Here is a 25,434-nt window from a genome sequence, read left to right on the forward strand (position 1 = left end):
AGGAGGGGAGAAGAGGAGAGTAAGGAAGGCGAATGGGAGAGAGGAGGGTAGGGGGGGTGGAGGAAAGGGGAGGAGAATGGAGGATAGGAGAGAGGAGGAGGCAAAGAGGAGAGTGAGGCAAAGAGGAGAGGGAAGACCAGACTAAGGAAGGAGAATGGAGGAGGGTGGGGGGGGGGGGAGAGTAAGGAAGGAGAATGGAGGAAAGGAGAGAGGAGAGTAAGGAAGGAGCATGGAGGAGGGTGGGGGGAGGAGAGTAAGGAAGGAGAATGGAGGAAAGGAGAGAGGAGAGGGACGAGGAGAGTAAGGAAGGGGAATGGAGGGGAGGAGAGTAAGGAAGGGGAATGGAGGGGAGGAGAGAAAGGAAGGAGAATGGAGGAAAGGAGAGAGGAGAGTAAGGAAGGGGAATGGAGGTGAGAGGAGGGGAGGAGAGTAAGGAAGGATAATGGAGGAGGGTGGGGGGGAGAGTAAGGAAGGGGAGAGGAGGGGAGGAGAGTAAGGAAGGGGAATGGAGGGGAGAGGAGGGGAGGAGAGTAAGGAAGGAGAATGGAGGAAAGGAGAGAGGAGAGGAGAGGGATGAGAGTAAGGATTGGGAATGGAGGGGAGAGGAGGAGAGGAGAGTAAGGAAGGAGAATGGAGGAAAGGAGAGAGGAGAGGGATGAGAAGACTAAGGAAGGAGAATGGAGGAGGGTGGGGGGAGGAGAGTAAGGAAGGAGAATGGAGGAAAGGAGAGTATAGTAAAGAAGGGTTGGAGAAGCAGTTGGGTGGGGCTGGGTGATAAGAATACAACACACCCTACTGAACAGTATGTGCACTTGTTGTCCCACATTCAGTATCACCTATTCTCTTTGGTCCCTAGGTGGATGGCCACAGGAAGCCAGTGGTGCCGTCTCCTGACGACAGTGACCTGGAAACTCGCCTCAACAGCTGGAACCTGGGGGTATGTCTGCCAGGGCCACATTCAGTAGCCAAACGTTGTTGAACGTGGCAGATAGAAATGCCACGAATAGAGCCAACATGATTCCATATTCTAGTCCGATAAGCATGCATAACATACACAAAATATCACTGGAGGCTGCTGAGGGGAGAACGGCTCATAATAATGGCTGGAACAGAGCAAATTAAATGGTATCAATGTATTTGAGACCATTCCACTTATTCCGCTCCAGCCATGACCACGAGCCTGTGCTATATATACAAAAGTATGTGGACATCCCTTCAAATGAGTGGATACGGCTATTTCAGCCACACCCATTGCTAATGGTGTATAAAATCGAGCACACCGCCATGAAATCTCCATAGACAAACATGGCAGTAGAATGGCCTTAACGAAGAGCTCAGTCATTTCAATGTGGCACCGTCATAGGATGCCACCTTTCCAACTAGTCATTTCGCCACATTTCTTCCCTGCTAGAGCTGCCCTGGTTAACTGTAAGTGCTGTAATTGTGAAGTGGAAACGTCTAGGAGCAACACTGTCCTCGGTTGCAACACTCACTACCGAGTTCCAAACTGCTTCTGGAAGCAATGTCAGCACCCTAGCTGTTCGTCGGTAGCTTCATGAAATGGGTTTCCATGGCCGAGCAGCTGCACACAAGCCTAAGATCAATGCCAAGCGTCGGCTGGTGTGGTGTAAAGACTATTCTGTGCTTCCGACTTTGTGGCAACAGTTTGGGGAAGGCCCTTTCCTGTTTCAGCATGACAATGCCCCCGTGCACAAAGCGAGGTCCATACAGAAATGGTTTGTCGAGGTATGTGGAGAAGAACTTGACTGGCCTGCACAGAGCCTTGACCTCAACCCCATTGACCACCTTTGAGATGAATTGGAACGCTGACTGCGAGCCAGGCCTAATCTCCCAACATCAGGGCCCAAACTCACTAATGCTCTTGTGGCTAAGTGGAAGCAAGTCCCCGCAGCAATGTTCCAACATTTAGTGGAAAGACTTCCCAGAAAAGTAGAGGCCATTATAGCAGCGAAGGGGGGACCAACTCCATATTAATGCCCATGATTTTGGAATGAGATGTTCGATGAGCAGGTGTCCACATACATAAGGTTATGTACTGTATTTCTGTCTGAATGTCCCAAAACGTTGTGTCCTGCTAAAAATCGTCCCTAATTTATTCCATGTCTGTAAACATCGTAAGTACAGTATATAGGCCTCTCACACCAGGGTTTGGATTACAATTCCTGCTTGTTTGAAGCAAAGGGGGAGCCCTAGACGCCTGAGAAGCATATTGAAGTCACAGCCAGTTCCAGGCTGGTTATATGAAATATACCACCATTGGATGAGATAGTAACCCATGCCCAGTAGACTACACGTTGCCTGTCACACTGACACACAACTACTGACTAGCACCTACACAGCTGCAGTGTCTGTCAGACCACAGGGATACAGTCAGAGAGCAGTGAGATGAGGGCTAGAGGAGGAGGATGAGGAAGGAGGAGAGGGAGACTGAGAGTCTTTAGATGTGTTCCTGTCTTATCTCCTGTGTCTGGAGAGTTACTGGACCTGGGAGAGATAAGCAGTACACTGATGTTGTCTTTATTCTCTTATTTATTCTTTCTCTCTCCCCCTCTCTCCCCCTCTCTCTCCCCCTCCACCTGTACGGGTCTCTCTCTTTTTTGATGAAGTTGATGATTCTCTCTCATCTCTCTCTCCCTGTATCAGACGGGAACGTGAAGCCCTGCTCTGCTCTGTGTTGTGGTAGTGATAATGATAAGAGGCTGTGTGCTTGGCAATGCTCCCCTAGCCTCCACTACCACCAGCATCATCTATAATAGATCTACAGGTGGTTGTACTCTGCACTGTGGAACATAGACAGAGTTAAGCTGTGTGGCTGTGCTTTCTGCACTGTGGAACATAGACATAGTTAAGCTGTGTGGCTGTGCTCTCTGCACTGTGGAACATAGACAGGGTTAAGCTGTGTGCCTGTGCTCTCTGCACTGTGGAACATAGACAGAGTTAAGCTGTGTGGCTGTGCTCTCTGCACTGTTTAACATAGACAGGGTTAAGCTGTGTGGCTGTGCTCTCTGCACTGTGGAACATAGACAGGGTTAAGCTGTGTGCCTGTGCTCTCTGCACTGTGGAACATAGACAGAGTTAAGAGCAGGATGTTTGGTTGCAGTGGCTGAAACTACCAGCTGTCTGCAGCATTCTCTGCTGCCTCAATGTAATTCTGTCTTGCCTGGTCATGATTTGTTTAAACTTTTCTGGTATCCTCTTTGAAATGTCTGTACCCCAGAGCCATCTAGCCACCTAGCCAGGTCTCTCCCTCTCACCTTTAGGAGAGAACAGAACAACCGCAGTCTTTCCCCTCATAGTCCAGTCGATTGTCCCTGTCTGCCTCACAGACCTGTTGCCCAACGTTGGGTCAACGTTAGGAAGTGATGCATCACAACGTGTGTTTGTTTGGCTTGAGCAGTAGGTCCTTGATGTGGAGTGGCTCTCCTTTCTTCTCCTCTCTCCTCTCTTCTCTCCTCTGTCTGCGGCCGCCTCATCCATCTGTCCTTGTCAGGGAGAATGCCACAGACAGGATCCAGTACCCGTGCTGGGCAGACATCACAAGCAAACACACACTTTAGTTTAGTCTAGCACCAGTTTATGTTTCACCACCAATGTCTGGTCTGGCCCTGCCCTGCAAGCCTTGGCATGTGGGCCTCCCATGGTCAGAGTTGGATGTGGGCTGCTCCGCTCCACAGAGAGGGAGGTAAGTGTGGGACGTCTTTCAATATTCAAAAATGTTGTTAAGACTTTATAATAACTTTTATTTATAAGCCTGATTTGCTGAACTGGGTGTCAGAGGTTAAACAAAAGTGTTTCTATGCTCAGAGGAAAGAGGTTTGTCCAGCCACTGCCTGTTTAGTATTGAATGATTGGTCGTTCTGGAGTATACTGGATGTCCACTGTCTTACTGACATGTCATATAGTTCAGACCAGTTTGGTCTCCAGCTCTGGGCCTTCAAACAGGCCTCAGTCCCCCATTCATTTAGGATTACTGAATGAGCTCACCAACTTGAACCTTCACACCACAGAGAAAACACGCACAAACACACAAACACACACACACACACACTCTACTCCCGTCCTTCGCCCCTCCCTGGCCCTTTGAGCCTTAGCTGTAGAACTCTTTCCTCTCTCTCTCTGTCATTTGTTGTCATCTACAAAGTCAGAGGATCTCTGTTTCAGAAGGCTGTGATCCCGCCTGCTCCCTTGCAGCTGTCTTCCACACTGTGTGAAGCTGCCTGGGAAGTTCATAGAGAAATAAGGAGGTCACTCACAACAAGAGGAAAGGAGAAGAAGGAGAATGAAATTAGATGAAACCGCCAACTCCGTCGACTCACTACAGTACAGTTTCTCCTCCCGGCTAAATCCCCTAACAGAGTTGAACCATTGATGGTTTTACTCCATAGCCATGTCAGTCAGTCCACTTGTGTCTTAACACACTCTAAGGTGGGCTGACGTCAGAGTTGTCGTTCCTGTTAGCCGTCTCTTCAGTCTCATTGTGTTTTTTCTTCCCTGTGTAATCAAAGGGGACAGAGCGGGCGTGTTTGGTGAGGGAGTATGTATACACATCTGTCTCTCTGGGCCGATAGACGCGTCATGGATAGCTTACGGAGTAACAGGGGTTGACAAAAGGGCTGACTGGCAGAAAGAGGAGCCAAGCGGAAATGGGCCTAGCTGAGCTGAACACACACAATGCCTTGAAGTGGCCCGAGGTATTCCCTTTCTGTAAACAGTCAGAGCTGAGGGAAGAAACTAACTGTGTGTTAAGTGCTGGCCTTTGAAGTTTGAAGTCCTGTATTGTTTAAGACAAACCGAGGGCGGAGGTCGGGAGGGACGTGTGTGTGTGTGTGTGTGTGTGTGTGTGTGTGTGTGTGTGTGTGTGTGTGTGTGTGTGTGTGTGGTGTAGCCTTGTCTTGAGAAAAAGGAGGAGATGCAAAATAAGTAAAGGGCTTTTTTTCTGTTTCTTTTCTTGTTCTCTTGCAGATTGAGAACCCCAGGTATTTGAGAGAGAACCCTATCCCCTTGTCTCCGGTAAGTGTAAGGGAGGGTTCCCATGTGTGTTGAGGGCAGATAAGTGTTACCTTTTCCTCACTCTCTCCCCCGTCTCTTTCTTACCCACTCTTTTATTTCCATACTGTAGATATTCCTCAAATCCAGCCTGAAGAACAGCACCGGGACTGATGAGCAGACCCCAGTAGCAAGACAGGAGAAAGAGGTGGGCACTAGAACACCCACCTAACCATAGACAACCATCTAATAACCATCAACCATTCCAGAAAGCAATACCTGTTGAGTACCTCAATCAATACTGAGGTAGAGTACCTTATGATAAGCTGTAGACAACACTCTTTACCAAGAGAGTTTCCATCTATATTTTCCATAGTAGTCTATTTACCACCACAAACCGATGCTGGCACTAAGACCACACTCAACGTGCTGTATAAGGCCATAAGCGAACAAGAGAATGTTCACCCAGAAGTGGGGCTCCTAGTGGCTGGGGACTTCAATGCAGGAATGCTTAAATCCATTTTCCCTTATTTCTACCAGCATGTCACATGTGCAACCAGAGGGGGAAAAAACTCTAGACCACCTTCACTCCACACACAGAGACGCGTACAAAACTCTAGACCACCTTCACTCCACACACAGAGACACGTACAAAACTCTAGACCACCTTCACTCCACACACAGAGACGCGTACAAAACTCTAGACCACCTTCACTCCACACACAGAGACGCGTACAAAACTCTAGACCACCTTCACTCCACACACAGAGACACGTACAAAACTCTAGACCACCTTCACTCCACACACAGAGACGTGTACAAAACTCTAGACCACCTTCACTCCACACACAGAGACGTGTACAAAACTCTCCTTGTCCTCCATTTGGCAAATCTGACCATAATTCTATCCTCCTGATTCTTGATTACAAGCAAAAACTCAAGCATAGGAAGTACTCGATCAATATGGAATTGGTCAGATGACGTGGATGCTAAGATACAGGACTGTTTTAAGAGCACAGACTGGAATATGTTCCGGGATTCAGCCGAAGGCATTGGGGAGTATGCCATGGGGAGTATGCCATGGGGAGTATGCCATGGGGAGTATGCCATGGGGAGTATGCCATGGGGAGTATGCCATATCAGTCACCGGCTTCATCAATAAGTGCGTCGACGACATCATCCCAACTCTGACCATCAGTACATATCCCAACCAGAGGCCATGGATTACAGGCCACATCCGCACTGAGCTAAAGGCTAAAGCTGACACTTTCAAGGAGCGGGACACTAATCTACTAGTCTCCTCTCCTCTTGGTTGAGAGCTTCAAGTTTCTTGCAGGCACTAAGTCCTATCATTAACAAACTATCATGGTTCAGACACATTAAGACAGTTGTGAAGCGTTCATGACAATGCCTATTTCCCCTCAGGAGACTGAAAAGATTTGGCATGGGTCTTCAGATTCTCAAAGAATTAAATGTCTACAACATTGAGAGCATCCTGACTGGTTTCATCACCGCTTGGTATGAAAACTGCTCGGTATCTGACCGCAAGGCGCAACAGAGGGCAGCGTTTACGGGCCAGCACATCACTGGGGCCAGGCAAGTGGTACCGGAGCACCAAGTCTTGGTCCAAAAGGCTCCTTAACCGCTTCTACCCAGTCATAAGACTGCTGAACAGTTACGCAAATGGCTACCCAGACTATTTGCTTGACCCCCTTTTTTACGTTGCTGCTACTCGCTGTTTATTATCTATTCATAGTCACTTTTTTCATACCTACTGTACATGTACAGTGCATTCAGGAAGTATTAAGACCCCTTGACTTTTTCCCCAAAAATGACTTTATAGCCTTATTCTAAATTGAATTACATTTTTAAAACATCATCAATCCACACACAATATGCCATAATCACAAAGCAAAATCTGGTTTTTAGAATTGTTGCACATTTATATATATATATATATATATATATATATATAAAAAACTATACCTTATTTACATAAGAATTCAGATCCTTTGCTATGACATGAAATTGAGCTCATGTGCATCCTGTTTCCATTGATCATTATCATCCTGTAATATTTCTACAACTTTATTGGAGTCCACCTGTGGTAAATTCTATTAATTAGACAAAGGCACACACCTGTCTATATACGGTCACACAGTTGACAGTACATGTCAGAGCAAAATCCAAGCCAGAACAGTGCCAACTGGGTCTAACCAGATTAGAAAGAGGAGTGGGATGCCCCGGTGCACAACTGAGCAAGAGGACAAGTACATTAGAGTGTCTAGTTTGAGAAACAGACGCCTCTCAAGTCCTCAATTGGCATCTTCATTAAATAGTACCCGCAAAACACCAGTCTCAACATCAGCAGTGAAGAGGCGACTCCGGGATGCTGGCCTTCTAGGCTTTATCCATAGTGATGGAGGTAGGCCTGGTCAATCTCCTATTCCATGTCAACGGGACGATAACGTGAGAATTTGTGAATCCAAATTCTAAGGAGTTAGAGTCCAAGATCATAACATTAACCCAAAACTGTGAACCACAAGTTAAGTCCCATTCAAAGCAAATGTAACATAGTGCCACACTGTTGTCACTCTGGTAAAGAGTTTAATCTCCTTATGCATGAAAATGGTGTTCTAGGCTGCGCTTTGTGTTGCGTTTGTGTTGTTTCTAAAGGGACGATTCCCAATGCCCCTTTAAGAGAGAAAAAACCAGACCAGTGGTGACAGTTTTTCCTTATGTGGATTTAAGCTGAAAATCCCATTCTGAAAGGACGCTTTGAAGTCCCCCACCCGCCTTTACTCACACTGTTAATATAAAACTGAGCATGACTTGACTCTAATCGCCATGGCTTTTTATGTCCCCCTGGAGAAATGCTGTACTCAATTAGATCAACTTCAGTGAGCTGGCCAAGAAGGGAGAGGGACAGGGGGGACAGAGGGGGATAGAGAGAGTGAGAGGGAGGAATAGAGAGAGAGAGAGAGGGGAAACGTGGGAGCGAGAGAGAGTGGTTCAATGGTCACCACCAACAATGCTCATCAGCCCTCCTAATGTGGTTATTCATTCTGACTGGAGGAGAGGAGACTAATGTGGTGATATTCATTCTGACTGGAGGAGACTAATGTGGTAATATTCATTCTGACTGGAGGAGAGGAGACTATTGTGGTTATTCATTCTGACTGGAGGAGACTAATGTGGTGATATTCATTCTGACTGGAGGAGACTAATGTGGTTATTCATTCTGACTGGAGGAGATGAGACTAATGTGGTTATATTCATTCTGACTGGAGGAGACTAATGTGGTTATTCATTCTGACTGGAGGAGATGAGACTAATGTGGTTATATTCATTCTGACTGGAGGAGAGGAGACTAATGTGGTCTATTCATTCTGACTGGAGGAGAGGAGACTAATGTGGTCAATTCATTCTGACTGGAGGAGAGGAGACTGTGTTATTACATTTTCAGCCCAGTCAGGCACCAAGTGTCACAGTCTTCCTCACTGCTGTTTGTTGAGAATCAAGAGGTGAAAGAAAGCAGGGCCTTCGAGCCTGAAAATGGGAACTAATGCTTGGAATATTATTCTGTGTGTGTGTGTGCTGTATTAGTGTGTGTGTGTTTATGGTAGTGTGTGTGTCTGTGTGTAGTAGGTTGATAGCAGTCAGCTGTCAGTCCCAGACTGTGTGTTGAGGAGCCAGGAAGGAGAGCCGGCCAGCCCTCTCAGTAGTTTTATAGAGGCCAGATCACTACCCGGCGTGGTGATATGGGGCCTAGTTAAAAGGCGCTCAGAAGCACTTGACTTTCAAGAGAGGAAATGGTGGTGAACTGGGGTTTTACTGTCTGGGCTGGGAATGTGTGTGTATGTACGTGTGTGGGTGAGTTGAAAAATTGTTTCCTGCACCTCTTACCTCCAACCCCACAAAGGGAACAGAGAAACTCCTGCCAATAGACCTGACTGGCTTTTGTAGATGGGCTTATCTGGTTTCACAGTGGTTGTTTTATGGTCTTTTTTTCAGTCAGACCGTCTGTTTTCTTACCCCTGGTTGCCTCGGATGTGTTCTGTATGTTTTAACCTTGGGCATGGAGTCTACTAGAGCAACAGGTTTATATCACAGGTCTGACAACTAACAGGGTCAATTTCATTAGAGAACACAGTAGCAAAACGTTTTGCATGAAAAATGAAAGCATTTCTTATTGGGCAAGTTCAGGTAGTCCCTCCTGGTTTCAGGCAGTTTCTTTTTCTCCATTTGGTGCCTAATGAATATGACTCAGGTCTAACCCCCAGGCATTTGTTCATGGAGCAACTGCCCCTGAAATATACATACATACAGTTCAAGTCGGAAGTTTACATACACCTTAGCCAAATGCCTTTATACTCAGTTTTTCACAATTCCTGACATTTAATCATTAATTATTGTCCATTTTGAAGACCTATTTGCGACCAAGCTTTAACTTCCTGACTGATGTCTTGAGATGTTGCTTCAATATATCCGCATAATTTTCCTTCCTCATGATGCCATCTATTGTGAAGTGCACCATTCCCTCCTGCAGCAAAGCACCCCCACAACATGATGCTGCCACCCCCGTGCTTCACGGTTGGGATGGTGTTCTTCGGCTTGCAGCCTCCGCCTTTTTCCTTCAAACATAACGATGGTCGTTTTGGCCAAACAGTTCTATTTTTGTTTCATCAGACCAGAGGACATTTCTCCAAAAAGTACGATCTTTGTCCCTATGTGCAGTTGCAAACCATAGTCTGGCTTTTTTATGGCGGTTTTGGAGCAGTGGCTTCTTCCTTGCTGAGCAGCTTTTCAGGTTATGTCGATATAGGACTCGTTTTACTGTGGATATAGATATTTTTGTGCCTGTTTCCTCCAGCATCTTCACAAGGTCCTTTGCTGTTGTTCTGGGATTGATTTGCACTTTTCGCACCAAAGTACCTTCATCTCTAGATGACAGAATGCGTCTCCTTCCTGAGCGGTATGACGGCTGCGTGGTCCCATGTTGTTTACACTTGCGTGCTATTGTTTGTACAGATGAACGTGGTACTTTCAGACGTTTGGAAATTGCTCCCAAGGCTGAACCAGACTTGTGGAGGTCTACAATTTATTTTATGACGTCTTGGCTGATTTCTTTTGATTTTCCCATGATGTCAAGCAAAGAGGTACTGAGTTGGAAGGTAGGCCTTGAAATACATCCACAGGTACACCTCCAAATGACTCAAATGATGTCAATTAGCCTATCAGAAGCTTCTAAAGCCATGACATCATTTTCTGGAATTTTCCAAGCTGTTTAAAGGCACAGTCAACTTACTGTATGTAAACTTCTGACCCACTGGAATTGTGATACAGTGAATTATAAGTGAAATAATCTGTCTGTAAACAATTGTTAGAAACATTACTTGTGTCATGCACAAAGTAGATGTCCTAAACGACTTGCCAAAACTATCGTTTGTTAACAAGAAATTTGTGGAGTGGTTGAAAAACGAGTTTTAATGACTCCAACGTAAGTGTATGTAAACTTCTGACTTCAACTGTATATACAGTGCCTTGCGAAAGTATTCGGCCCCCTTGAACTTTGCGATCTTTTGCCACATTTCAGGCTTCAAACATAAAGATATAAAACTGTATTTTTTTGTGAAGAATCAACAACAAGTGGGACACAATCATGAAGTGGAACGACATTTATTGGATATTTCAAACTTTTTTAACAAATCAAAAACTGAAAAATTGGGCGTGCAAAATTATTCAGCCCCCTTAAGTTAATACTTTGTAGCGCCACCTTTTGCTGCGATTACAGCTGTAAGTCGCTTGGGGTATGTCTCTATCAGTTTTGCACATCGAGAGACTGAAATTTTTTCCCATTCCTCCTTGCAAAACAGCTCGAGCTCAGTGAGGTTGGATGGAGAGCATTTGTGAACAGCAGTTTTCAGTTCTTTCCACAGATTCTCGATTGGATTCAGATCTGGACTTTGACTTGGCCATTCTAACACCTGGATATGTTTATTTTTGAACCATTCCATTGTAGATTTTGCTTTATGTTTTGGATCATTGTCTTGTTGGAAGACAAATCTCCGTCCCAGTCTCAGGTCTTTTGCAGACTCCATCAGGTTTTCTTCCAGAATGGTCCTGTATTTGGCTCCATCCATCTTCCCATCAATTTTAACCATCTTCCCTGTCCCTGCTGAAGAAAAGCAGGCCCAAACCATGATGCTGCCACCACCATGTTTGACAGTGGGGATGGTGTGTTCAGCTGTGTTGCTTTTACGCCAAACATAACGTTTTGCATTGTTGCCAAAAAGTTCAATTTTGGTTTCATCTGACCAGAGCACCTTCTTCCACATGTTTGGTGTGTCTCCCAGGTGGCTTGTGGCAAACTTTAAACAACACTTTTTATGGATATCTTTAAGAAATGGCTTTCTTCTTGCCACTCTTCCATAAAGGCCAGATTTGTGCAATATACGACTGATTGTTGTCCTATGGACAGAGTCTCCCACCTCAGCTGTAGATCTCTGCAGTTCATCCAGAGTGATCATGGGCCTCTTGGCTGCATCTCTGATCAGTCTTCTCCTTGTATGAGCTGAAAGTTTAGAGGGACGGCCAGGTCTTGGTAGATTTGCAGTGGTCTGATACTCCTTCCATTTCAATATTATCGCTTGCACAGTGCTCCTTGGGATGTTTAAAGCTTGGGAAATCTTTTTGTATCCAAATCCGGCTTTAAACTTCTTCACAACAGTATCTCGGACCTGCCTGGTGTGTTCCTTGTTCTTCATGATGCTCTCTGCGCTTTTAACGGACCTCTGAGACTATCACAGTGCAGGTGCATTTATACGGAGACTTGATTACACACAGGTGGATTGTATTTATCATCATTAGTCATTTAGGTCAACATTGGATCATTCAGAGATCCTCACTGAACTTCTGGAGAGTTTGCTGCACTGAAAGTAAAGGGGCTGAATAATTTTGCACACCCAATTTTTCAGTTTTTGATTTGTTAAAAAAGTTTGAAATATCCAATAAATGTCGTTCCACTTCATGATTGTGTCCCACTTGTTGTTGATTCTTCACAAAAAAATACAGTTTTATATCTTTATGTTTGAAGCTTGAAATGTGGCAGAAGGTCGCAAAGTTCAAGGGGGCCGAATACTTTCGCAAGGCACTGTATATCGCAAAAAATGTGTGGCAAAATGGCTTAAGGACAACAAAGTCAAGGTATTGGACTGGCCATCACAAAGCCCTGACCTCAATCCTATAGAAAATTTGTGGGAAGAACTGAAAAAGCGTGTGCGAGAAAGGAGGCCTACAAACCTGACTCGGTTACACAAACTCTGTCAGGAGGAATGGGCCAAAAGTCACAACTTATTGTGGAAGGCTACCCGAACCATTTGACCCAAGTTAAACAATTTAAAGGCAATGCTACCGAATACTAATTGAGTGTATGTAAACTTCTGACCCACTGGGAATGTGATGAAAGAAATAAAAGCTGAAATAAATTATTCTCTCTACTGTTATGCTGACAATTCACATTCTTAAAATAAAGTGGTGATCCTAACTGACCTAAGACAGGGAATTTTTACTAGCATTAAATCAGGAATTGTGATAAACTGAGTTTAAATGTATTTGGCTAAGTTGTATGTAAACCTCCGACTTCAACTGATTCAACAACTGAGACATAAACTGAACAGCTTCCACAGACATGTGACTAACAGAAATGGAATAATGTGTCCCTGAACAAAGGGGGGGTCAAAATCAAAAGTAACTGTCAGTATCTGGTTTTGCCACCATCTTCATTAAGTACTGCAGTGCATCTCCTCATGGACTGCATCAGATTTGCCCGTTCTTGCTGTGAGATGTTACCCCACTCTTCCACTAAGGCACCTGTAAGTTCCCAGACATTTATGGAGGGAATGGCCCTAGCCCTCACCCTCCAATCCAACAGGTCCCAGATGTGCTCAATGGGATTGAGATCCGGGCTCTTCGCTGGCCATGGCAGAACACTGACATTCCTGTCTTTCAGGAAATCATGCACGGAACGAGCAGTATGGCTGGTGGCATTGTCATGCTGGAGGGTCATGTCAGGATGAGCCTGCAGTAAGGGTACCACATGAGGGAGGAGGATGTCTTCCCTGTAACTCACAGCATTTTGATTGCCTGCAATGACAACAAGCTCAGTCTGATGATGCTGTGACATGCCCCCAGACCATGATGGACCCTCCACCTCCAAATCGATTCCGCTCCGGAGTGCAGACCTCGGTGTTACGCTCATTCCTTCGACGATAAACGTGAATCCGACCATCACCCCTGGTGAGACAAAACCACAACTTGTCAGTGAAGAGCACTTTTTGCCAGTCCTGTCTGGTCCAGCGACAGTGGGTTTGTGCCCATAGGCGACGTTGTTGCCGGTGATGTCTGGCGAGGTCCTGCCTTAGAACAGGCCTCCAAGCCCTCAGTCCAGCCTCTCTCAGCCTATTGCGGGCAGTTTGAGCACTGAACACTGTTAGCTTAAGAGGCCCACCGGACAAATTCTTTGGCCACTATACCTATTCTGCCAATTGGCCTGGTTTACCACACGGAGCCCTGCTGATCCGTCTGCCGATGTAATAGCACGAGAGGGCCACAACAGACTTTGTTCCGTTGCGATGTCCCTCCAAGGCCCTTCTGTTAGCTTGCTAGCCCCGGCCCGCAAGCTGCCTGAAGCCACTCACTGGACTCCTTTGATCACTCGGCTACGCATGCCTCTCGCTAACGTCAATATGCCGTGTCCATTGCTGTTTTGGTTTGTATTTATTGCCTTATTTCACTGCAGAGGCTCTAGCCCTGCTCAATATGCCTTATTTAACGCTTTAGTTCCACCTACCACACATGTGGTGACATCACCTGGTTTAAATGATATTTCTAGGGACAATATCTCTTTCATCGCCACTCTATGCACAGGTTTACCCTCACTGTATCCACATACTACCAAACCTTTGTCTGTACATTATGCCTTGAATCTATTCTACTGTGCCCAGAACTCTGCTCCTTTTACTCTCTGTTATGAATGTACTAGACAGCCAGTTATTTTAGCCTTTAGCTGTACCCTTATCCTACTCCTCCTCTGTACCTCTGGTGATGTGGATGTTAATCCAGGCCCTGCAGTGCCTAGCTCCACTCCCATTCCCCAGGCTCTATCATTTGCTGTCTTCTGTAACCATAAAGCCTTGGTTTCATGCATGTTAACATTAGAAGCCTCTTCCCTAAGTTTGTTTTATTCACTGCTCAAGCACACTCTGCCAATCCGGATGTCCTAGCCGTGTCTAAATCCTGGCTCAGGAAGACCACCTAAAACCCTGAAATTTCCATCCCTAACTATAACATTTTCAGACGGGATTAAACTGCCAAAGGGAAATTTAGCCTGCAGAGTTCTGTCATACTATCCAGGTCTGTGCCCAAACAATTCGAGCTTCTACTTTTAAAAATCTCTCACCGTTGCCGCTGTCTATAGACCACCCTCTGCCCCCAGCTGTGCCCTGGACACCATATATGAACTGATTGCCCCCTATCTATCTTCAGAGCTAGTGCTGCTAGGTGACCTAAACTGGGACATGCTTAACACCCCGGCCATCCTAGAATCTAAGCTTGAATCCCTCAATCTCTCACATATTATCAATGAACCCACCAGGTACAACCCCAAATCCGTAAACACGGGCACCCTCATAGATATCATCCTAACCAACTTGCCCTCCAAATACACCTCTGCTGTTTTCAACCAAGATCTCAGCGATCACTGCCTCATTGCCTGCATCCGTAACGGGTCTGCGGTGAAACGACCACCCCTCATCACTATCAAACGCTCCCTAAAACACTTCAGTGAGGTGGGTTTGTGCCCATAGGCGACGTTGTTGCCGGTGATGTCTGGCGAGGTCCTGCCCATAGGCGACGTTGTTGCCGGCGATGTCTGGCGAGGTCCTGTCCTAATCGACCTGGCCCGGGTATCCTGGAAGGATATTGACCTCATCCCGTCAGTAGAGGATGCCTGGTCAGTCTTTAAAAGTAACTTCCTCACCATCTTAAATAAGCATGCCCCTTTCATAAAATGTAGAACCAGGAACAGATATAGCACTTGGTTCTCTCCAGACCTGACTGCCCTTGACCAGCACAAAAACATCCTGTGGTGTTCTGCATTAGCATCGAATAGCCCCCAGTTCTGGGACACTGTGAAGTCCATGGAGAATAAGAGCAGCTGCCTCCTCCCAGCTGCCTACCTCACTGAGGCTAGGAAACACTGTCACCACCGATAAATCCACTATAATTGAGAATTTCAATAAGCATTTTTCTACGGCTGGCCATGCTTTCCACCTGGCTACCTCTACCCCGGTCAACAGCCCTGCACTCCCCACAGCAACTCGCCCAAGCCTCCCCCATTTCTCCTTCACCCAAATCCAGATAGCTAATGTTCTTAGAGCTGCAAAACCTGCAACCCTACAAATCAGCCGGGCTAGACAAACTGGACCCTCTCTTTTTTGCAACCCCAAATACTAGCCTGTTCAACCTCTCTTTCGTATCGTCCGAGATTCCCAAAGATTGGAAAGCTGCCGCGGTCATCCCCCTCTTCAAAGGGGGAGACACTCTTGACCCAAATTGCTATGGACCTTTATCTATCCTACCCTGCCTTTTCTAAAATCTTCGAAAGCCAAATCAACAAACAGATTACCGACCATTTCGAATCCCACCGTACCTTCTCCGCTATTTAATCTGCTTTCAGAGCTGGTCATGGGTGCACCTCAGCCACGCTCAAGGTCCTAAAAGATATCGTAACCGCCATCGATAAGAGACATTACTGTGCAGCCGTATTCATTGAGCTGGCCAAGGCTTTCGACTCTGTCAATCACCACATTCTTATTGGCAAACTCAACAGCCTTGGTTTCTCAAATGATTGCCTCGCCTGGTTCATCAACTTCTTCTCTGATAGAGTTCAGTGTGTCAAATCAGAGGGCCTGTTGTCCGGACCTCTTGCAGTCTCTATGGGGGTGCCACAGCGTTTAATTCTCTGTATACATCAATGATGTCGCTCTCGCTGCTGGTGATTCTCTGATCCACCTCTACGCAGACGACTCCATTTTGTATACTTCTGGCCCTTCTTTGGACACTGTGTTAACTAACCTCCAGACGAGCTTCAATGCCATACAACTCAACTTCCGTGGCCTCCAACTGCTCTTAAATGCAAGTAAAACTAAGTGCATGCTCTTCAACTGATCACTGCCCGCACCTGCCAGCCCGTCCAGCATCACTACTCTGGACGGTTCTGACTTAGAATATGTGGACAACTACAAATACCTAGGTGTCTGGATAGACTGTAATCTCTCCTTCCAGACTCACATTAAGCATCTCCAATCCAAAATTAAATCTAGAATCGGCTTCCTATTTTGCAAACAAAGCGAAATATGCTTCATTTATGCTGCCAAACTTACCCTCGTAAAACTGACCATCCTACGACTTTGGCGATGTCATCTATAAAATAGACTCCACTCTACTCAAGAAATTGGATGCAGTTTATCACAGTGCCATCCGTTTTGTCACCAATGCCCCATATATTATTCACCACTGCGACCTGTACGCTCTCGTTGGCTGGCCATGGCTTCATACTCGTCGCCAAACCCACTGGCTCCAGGTCATCTACAAGTCTCTGCTAGGTAAAGCCCCACCTTATCTCAGCTCAGTGGTCACTATAGCAACACCCACCTGTAGCACGCGCTACAGCAGGTATATCTCACTGGTCACCCCCAAAGCCAATTCCTCCTTTGGCACTGCTTTTCCTGTCAGAGCAGCTCACAGATCACTGCACCTGTACATAGCCCATCTGTAAACAGCCCATCCAACTACCTCATCCCCATACTGTATTTATTTATTGCTCCTTTGCACCCCAGTATCTCTACTTGCACATTACTCTTCTGCACATCTACCATTTCTGTGTCTAATTGCTATATTGTAATTACTTCACCACCATGGCCTATTTATTGCCTATTTATTGCCCTTATTTGACCTCATTTGCACTCACTGTATATAGATTTTTCTTTGTTCTGCTGTATTTTTGACTGTATGTTTTGTTTATTCCATGTGTAACTCTGTGTTGTTGAATGTGTCGAACTGCTGTGCTTTATCTTGGCCAGGTCGCAGTTGTAAATGAGAACTTGTTCTCAACAGGCCTACCTGGTTAAATAAAGGTGAAATAAAAAAATAAAAAAATGGAGGGATTAACTCGGGCCGTTGTTGTTGCCATCCTGTACCTGTCCCACAGGTGTGATGTTCGGATGTACCGATATTGTGCAGGTGTTGTTACACGTGGTCTGCCACTGCTAAGACGATCCGCTGTCCGACCTGTCTCCCTGTAGCTCTGTCTTAGGCGTCTCACAGTACCAACATTGTAATTTATTGCCCTGGCCACATCTGTAGTCCTCGTGCGTCCTTGCAGCATGCCTAAGGCACGTTCATGCAGATTGGCATCTTTCTTGTTGTGTTTTTCAGAGTCAGTAGAAAAGCCTCTTTAGTGTCCTAAGTTTTCATAACTGACCTTAACTAGTTATCTAAAGAAATGGGATCTAGGTATATTTAACTTTAGGACTAACTGTTCAAAAGATGCTAAATCAATGTACAAGACGTTCGGTGAGGAGATCCCTTCTCCAGCCCAGATATGAAACGCCCTGTCTAATATTGATGGAGAGAATGTATGATTCTTTAATAATGGGGCAGAAGTTGAAAATTCACTGAGACCAAACGTTTCCAGATTTTTAGAGAATGTTTCATAATCTGGTTTTGAATGTATTTGGAAACAGGCTCAGCTAGTTTAGAGCAGAGTAAGACAGCTAAGGAGGTGTTCAATGAGATATCCAAGGTCAACCATTTTGGTGATTAAGCCAATGTTTAAAATAAATGTATTCAATTTCTTCTTTTCTGTTTGCCAGAAAATCTCCCCATAGAATGTAGTAGCCTGAATACCACAGTGGTTTATAAATGGATTTTGGAGGTCTGTGTTTCTTTGGAATCTGTGACACTCAAAATGTTTTCTTTCATTTCAGTGACTTTTGAGTCACAGTTGACAATAAAGGGGGGTTTGGTGGATTTTCGGCAAGTCCTAGCCCTGTAGGGTGGAGTTATGACCACACACACAAACACACACGCCTCTTCAGAAGTGTCCCAGTGACTCACTCTGACTCCATCCTTCGCCACCTTGAATCTTATCATCTCCTGTGGTTCCACATTAAGCCCCGTACGCAGGCCTCGCCCACCATGGCGTGTCTTGTCTGACCACCAGCAGGAAATGACCTGCGGCTGGGTCTGGTCCTCGCCATATGTTGCTAAGCCCTGACAGCCAGTTTCTATTTTAAGGAACTCTGGGCTCTCACACCAAGCTCATCCCCAGTTCAGCTACTGACTACATTGATAAGTTGATAAGATCGCTGACTGTACCAGTTAAGCTACTGACTTCATTGATAAGTTGATAAGATCGCTGACTGTACCAGTTCAGCTACTGACTTCATTGATAAGTTGATAAGATCGCTGACTGTACCAGTTCAGCTACTGACTTCATTGATAAGTTGATAAGATTGCTGACTGTACCAGTTCAGCTACTGACTTCGTTGATAAGATTGCTGACTGTACCAGTTAAGCTACTGACTTCATTGATAAGTTGATAAGATTGCTGACTGTACCAGTTCAGCTACTGACTTCATTGATAAGTTGAGTAAGTGTGTGGTAGCGTGGCAGCTGGAGCAGACGTTGGCCACCATGATGTTGAGTCACTTTAGTCTCATATGGTCATCTATTTTCACCCATGGTTGAGGTTACAAGTCTAGTCCTTGTAATCCCACTACACACACCCTTACTGTGCTGGGCTCACACCATAGGTGCTATGGGATGGGGCCGTGGCATATTCAATGAAATGATCCAAGACCATTCAGCCAGTCCCACCCATAGGGTTAGAATTAGGCTTACGTGATGTGATTGCTTTGGCACATGCAGATGGGTTGATACATGCAAACAGAGAGAGAGAGACTAAATTTCCCCTGGTACTCCTGGGGTTCTCCTCACAAGCACCATCACAGGGCTCTGTGTGATTCTTCCTCTAATGGCTGCAGCTCGGCCAAACGGGTCTGGAGCTGAGGTTCAGTTTCCAATTTGCCCATGCTTTCCAAAGGCATAATGATGCAACTGCTTCCATGCCTGGGTCCTATGGGAAGGCCTCTCAGCTCTGTGTTTGATTCAGACGACTAGCCCCTCTGATTGTATGATTGTGGTTAAAGGACAACACTGAGCCTTGTGAAGTTCCTAAGGGAGCTCTCTATGCAGTGGCTTTTAGGGTAAAATGGCCGACAATCCAAAGGCAGGCATATGGTACTCAGATATTCTGTCTTTTCTTAAATTGAATGGGTATTGTTTTTGTTAGTTATGCACTTTATGTCCTTAAAGGGATCTCCATGTTGAATAGTAGTAGTGAATTGTTTTTAGGAAGAAATGTTGTCTTTTGTCTCTGCTGAAGCCCAATATTACCATGACATTAAGTGACATTCAAAAGTCTTTCCTTTTAAAAACTTTGTTGGTTGTAGTGTTTTGCATTTTACCTCAGAGTACAATTATCATGCTAAGATCCATTAGCTTCTCCTCCCAGTGGAGGAATGGCATGTTAATGGTGTTCAGTAGATAGCTAGCAGGGAACTGCAGAGGGAATATTCTCTACATCTGTGTTTATGGAAGATGAAAGCTCTATCAGGGCATTGTAGTTCTGCTGCAGAGCAAGATACATAAACACAACTGTGCTTTGTGGGCCCAGCAGTTAGCAGGCATTTTGTGAGCGCATTCCCCAAGGGGAAAAAAGGCTGGACCCAGGGTCGCTTCTGAGAAAAGAAAAGTGAGAGCGGTTGCTACTGTGTTTCTCTTTTTCTTTCCGTCTCCCTCCTCCCTCTCTATCCTTTCCTTTCTCAACACACCTTCACCCTTTACCTTCTCTCTCATCCTTCCCTCATCTCCTCTCCTCTCCTGAGCTGGGTGTCAACAACATGGCATCTAAGAGAGAAACAACTTTTCAAAAGAAAAACCTCTGTCACACAGAGATGCCTGATTTTGAAGCTTCTCAGAAACCTGAGGTGTGCGCGTCTCTCTCCTTCTTCCTCTCTCCGTTCCTCCTCTCTCCGTTCCTCCTCTTTCCTTCCTCCTCTCTCCTTTCTCCTCTATTCCTCCTCCTCTCTCCTTCCTCCTCTCTCCTTCCTCCTCTCTCCTTCCTCTTCTCTCCTTCCTCTTCTCTCCTTCCTCCTCTTCTCTCCTTCCTCTTCTCTCCTTCCTCCTCTATTCCTCCTCCTCTATTCCTCCTCCTCTCCTTCCTCTTCTCTCCTTCCTCCTCTTTCCCTCCTCCTCTCTCCTTCCTCTTCTCTCCTTCCTCTTCTCTCCTTCCTCCTCTATTCCTCCTCCTCTCGCTCCTCCTCTATTCCTCCTCCTCTCGCTCCTCCTCTATTCCTCCTCCTTTCTCCTTCCTCCTCTCTCCTTCTTCCTCTACTTCCTCCTCTCTCCCAGTTCTCCTTCCTCCTCTCTCACAACTCTCCTTCCTCCTCTATCGCTCCTCCTTTCTCCTCTCCTCCTCACTCCACTTTCCTTCCCCTCCTCTCTCCTCTCTCCTTCCTCCTCTCTCCTTTCTCCTCTCTCGCTCCTCTCTCACTCCTCTCTCTCGCTCCTCTCTCTGCTCCTCTCTCCCTGCTCTTCTCTCGCTCCTCCTCTCTCGATACTCCTCTCTCCCTCCTCCTCACTCCTCTTTCCTTCCTCCTCACTCCTCTTTCCTTCCTCCTCACTCCTCTCTCCCCTCCACTCTCCTTCCTCCTCTCTCCTTCCTCCTCTCTCCGTTCCTCCTCTCTCCTTCCTCCTCTCTCCTTCCTCCTCTCTCCTTCCTCCTCTCTCCGTTCCTCCTCTCTCCTTCCTCCTCTCTCCTTCCTCCTCTATTCCACCCTCCTCTCTCCTTCCTCCTCTCTCGCTCCTCCTCTATTTCTCCTCCTCTCTCCTTCCTCCTCTCTCTCCTCCTCTATTCCTCCTCCTCTCTCCTTTCTCCTCTCTCCTTCCTCCCCTCTCCTTCCTCCTCTCTCGCTCCTCCTCTCTTGCTCCTCCTCTCTCACTCCTTCTCTCTCCTTCCTCCTCTCTCGCTTGTCCTCTTCTCTCGCTCCTACTCTCTCCTTCCTGCTCTTCCTCTCTCCCTCCTTTCTCTCTCCCTCCTCTCTCGCGCCTACTCTCTCTCTCTCTTTCATTCGCCCCTCCTCTCTCTCCCCCTCCTCTCGCTCCTACTCTCTCGCTCCTCCATTTGATCCTCCTCTCTCTCTCCCTCCTTCTTTCTACTCTTCGCTCCTCCTCTCTCCCTGCTCCTCTCGTGCTGCTCCTCTCTCGTTCCTCCTATCTCCTTCCTCTTTCTCTTTCTTCCTTTCTACTCTTTCCTTTCTACTCTCTTGCTCCTCCTCTCTCGCTCCTACTCTCTCCCTCCTCTCTCGCTCCTACTCTCTCCCTCCTCTCTCGCTCCTACTCTCTCGCTCCTCCATTCGCTCCTCCTCTCTCCTTCCTACTCTCTCCGTCCTTTCTCTCCTTCCTCTTTCTCTCCTTCCTCCTCTCTCTCCTCCTTTCTACTCTTCGCTCCTCCTCTCTCCTTCCTACTCTCTCTTTCCTCCTCTCTCCTTCCTCTCTCGCTCCTCCTCTCTCGCTCCTCCTCTCTCCTTCCTCTTCTCTCCCTCGTCCTTGCTCCTCCTCTCCTTCCTCATCTCCTCCTTTCTCCCTCCTCCTCTCTCCATCCTCCTCTCTCACTCCCCCTCTCTCCCTCCCTTCTTCCCTCTTTCTATTTCCTCTATAAACCATTTTTCAAACGCCCCTGATGTAGTTTGACAAACTTTCTAAAAAGCCCATTTGAAGAGGTGATGCGAAAGTGACACCCACTTGTTTTGGAGCGCCGCTGGAAAAATCTACTAGACTCCCTCACTTCAATCAGCCTAATCTCTCCTCCAACAAGTCTCCTGTGGTCTCAGAGATTGCACAAGAAAATGGTGGTAATTCAATAGAAAAGAAAGCGAAACGAGAGAGAACATCACATGGCACCATTGAAGGAGGATAAGTCTAGCAGACTTAGTTGAAGTTGTGGGATAATGGAAGCAGTAGTTTACAATAGGACTCATCTAGTTTGAATGTAGAAGACCCTGGGAATGAGTACGATACAGATCCTTGTTGCTCGAAAGCAAACATTAGCGTTGTTGTGAGAATGAATGGGGCAGGTACTGGCTAGTTTGTCAAATGTCAATACAATAGGCGACTTAACCATCTAAGCTACCTCCCCAGATACAGGTTACATGACTGCCCAAGAGGTATTTTCCAACCTGGAAGGACGTATTTGTCACAGAGCCCCAGAGTTGAGCAATGCATCAAACCCTCCAGTGACTAAAACCTGTGAGTAAGTACATTAGTCACAAAGCAATACGAACTCATCCTGTCTAATTCCCATTTGTGTTGACAACGTTAGCAAACTCTTTCCACTGACTGGATGACTGTGTGTCTGTTGGCCCCAGAGCTGCCAAGTCCTGAGGCCAGACAGTTCTACAATGGCACATCAGATCAGGAGCACATGTCATGCCTTCTCCTCACCCAGGGGCAATCAGATCAGGTATACTACTAGACATAGTGAGCCAACAACACAACAACCGCCATCGGCAGTTCAAAGAAGTAGGGGAAGGTGCCCATACAGGGCTAGCCACGGGACAGGGTGGCCTCTCCTATCAGTCTCCCCACGTGTTGGTGAGAGCGTCTCGTTAGCCAGATGAAAGGCCTGTGTCCGCCAGTATTTTACTCAGGAAACCTGAAGCCACAAAGCAACATGACCTCTGGCAGGGCTGATGAGAAGGACATATGACTTAGGAGGAGCTGTGTTAGGTAGACACTGAGAGGGTATGTGCTTGTCGTTTAGTATTAAGGCCACTCTGTAATAGCAAGCCGTATCTGAAAGTGGGTGTTCATGTGTCTACCTGGTTTGAGTGTGTGAGTATAAATATTTAGAATTACTATTGTAGATGTGTGTTACTTTGTCTGTGTGTGTACACTTCTGGCGTATTAACTAAGTGTGTATTATTTTCCTGTTGCATTGTGTGTGTGGGAGTGAATGAAGGGCTCTGGGAGCTCTGTCTTGACATGCAGATTCAGACGGTTGAACTGTTGATCCCCTGTATATTGAGCTGAACTGAAAGGAGCCGGCTGTCAGTGGATAACTGTAGCCTACATAATGCCTTGTTCTCTCTGGCCAAGCCTGTTCCTGTCACTGACTAATACTGTATTTCACTATTATCTCACACACACACTGTTGGGTCTGGTACATCCCTCCTACACACATTTGAAGTCCTGTTTGTAGATAAATATATTTAGAAATGTTTATGAAGCTTGATTCATTGACAGCGCTGATGCTCTCTGTGCCATCTACAGTAAATATCTGAAATGCCACTACTTGCCATTAGTTGGCCTAGTTAGTAAAAACAGGGGCAGCTGACATTGCCGTTGCTATTTTGTCCATCTCCTGTGATGCATTTGACGATGTGTGTATTGACTCCCCTGTCTGTCATGGTGCTGTGTGTCTCTGTGCAGGCTGAGAGACTGAAGACTAAAGTCCTGGAGGCCAAGCACCAGGAGGAGAAACTGAAGATGCAGCAGAGGCACGACGCAGACGTGCAGAAGGTCAGAGTGCTGACTGATTTATCAATTAATTATTTTAATGATTTAATATGTTTATTTATTTGATATTTTAGATAACTTCACACATACAGCCATAATATCATCTGTAGGGAGATTATAGTACCGCCCAGACATAAAACCATGAATTTAAATGATTGAGGACAAACGCACAGTAAAGTGAGACAGTGCAGAAGGTAGGTATAACAAGAGTGATGTTCCCTGCATCCTTCACCACTCCCACTCTGACACTACATCTGATGTGGGCTCACACCCTTTTCTCCTTCCCTCCTCCCTGGGCTCCCTGTTAGTTTCATTTCACCAGGGGTGTATCGGCTCAGCTCCACATCCAGCACCTGGGATCTGTCAACTTCCTCCCAAAACGTCTGGTTTCATTGTTGCCACAGAATCTTTAAATAAAACAGAAATAGCCCCATTTTCCCTCTGTTTAAACTGTCGATGAACTCTTTGTCTCTGACAGGAGACACAGTGACAGCTCCTCCACTACCCAGCCTCTCCCGCTCTTGCTCTTCATCCCTCTCTCTTTAGTGTCTCTGTCATTGCAGGCAAATCACACTAATTGTGTACAGATTGCGAGCGATGTCGGATTCAATTTGTTCCCTGTTTACCCGGGCGTCTGACTAATGTCTTCAAGGGGGAGTGGTAGTGGAGGAGGGACTTTAACAAGCCCATTCAAAGGCGCATGGGGAAGCTGGCTAGCGCTAGTTTTAATTAGCACCAGGTAGATGAATTATGGATGAGTGTGTGGTGCTGATGGTGGTTAGACTGGTCATCGTCTGGTCATCGCACAATAGCTATATAATTAGCTCAGGCAGACCTGTATTTGTTTTTTAAAACGATAGTGTTGGAGCGCATCAACAAACAGGGTTTAATATCTCCATCTAGAAGGTGCTGCCTGAGGAGCAATCCTCTAAGGATCCGAGATGGCTAGAATACCACGATAGTGAACAACTTTTTTTCATAATGCTGTGTAGCCTAGATTATCAAGCTCCATTGAGACTAAAGAGATGGTTAACAAATAACAACCCATATTGTACATCTTCAGATTGCTATGCTATCTCAGATTGCTGTATGCTATGCCTCTGTGTGTAATGTAATGGCACCTCTTCCTCCAGACAGTGGGATAGTATTATTGTCTAGTCAGTCAGGCTGGCTGGAGTCTCTCTGCAATAGAGATGTTAGAAAAGACCCACAATTACCGTCCTAAAAGCTGTCGTTCCTCTGCTCCCACTCCCAGTCCCTCTGGACCCCATCTCTGACACCCCGTTACGACGGCCCTCTACATGTGCCCAAAACACACCCTCCTCTCTCCTCTCAGGAAGGCCGATGGGAAAATGGGAAAAGTGGACGTCCCTAAATGTTCTGTGAACTTTCCTTTACCCCCCTTCACTCCCTTCCCTTTCATGTCTCCCATCCCACTCACTCTGGCCACAACAGGCTTAGACACAGAGTGCACTTCTAACAGACAAAACCCAGGACAAATAACCCTCTGATGGTCCCTGGGACTGTTTCGGAGGGGAAATAATCTCTCTTCCAGGGGGTTTTGATCAAATCTCCACCGTGTGTATCAAAAGACAAGGCGGCGCTGTGAAATGGTCCACAGTCCTGAACTTGTGTTGTTTCTCTCTCCTCTCTCTCTCTGTCTGTCATGTGTTGTAAAACCACCTCTTTCATGGTCAGGTCCCCTCTACTAATACAGCTCTGAGG

General features: G+C 46.3%; 1 protein-coding gene across 2 annotated transcripts in view; it reads left to right on the forward strand.

Moving 5' to 3' along the window:
• Positions 1 to 25,434, forward strand: part of cep112 (centrosomal protein 112) — a 211,250-nt gene that overhangs the window by 11,741 nt on the left and 174,075 nt on the right. For both annotated transcript variants that reach the window (XM_036941515.1, XM_036941516.1), the window contains exons 6-9: positions 857 to 937; positions 4,984 to 5,031; positions 5,141 to 5,215; positions 23,623 to 23,712. In XM_036941515.1, the coding sequence (XP_036797410.1) occupies positions 857 to 937; positions 4,984 to 5,031; positions 5,141 to 5,215; positions 23,623 to 23,712 (294 nt within the window). The remainder of the gene's footprint in view (positions 1 to 856; positions 938 to 4,983; positions 5,032 to 5,140; positions 5,216 to 23,622; positions 23,713 to 25,434) is intronic.

Source organism: Oncorhynchus mykiss, chromosome 13, assembly GCF_013265735.2.
Source record: "Oncorhynchus mykiss isolate Arlee chromosome 13, USDA_OmykA_1.1, whole genome shotgun sequence".
Lineage (NCBI taxonomy): Eukaryota > Metazoa > Chordata > Actinopteri > Salmoniformes > Salmonidae > Oncorhynchus > Oncorhynchus mykiss.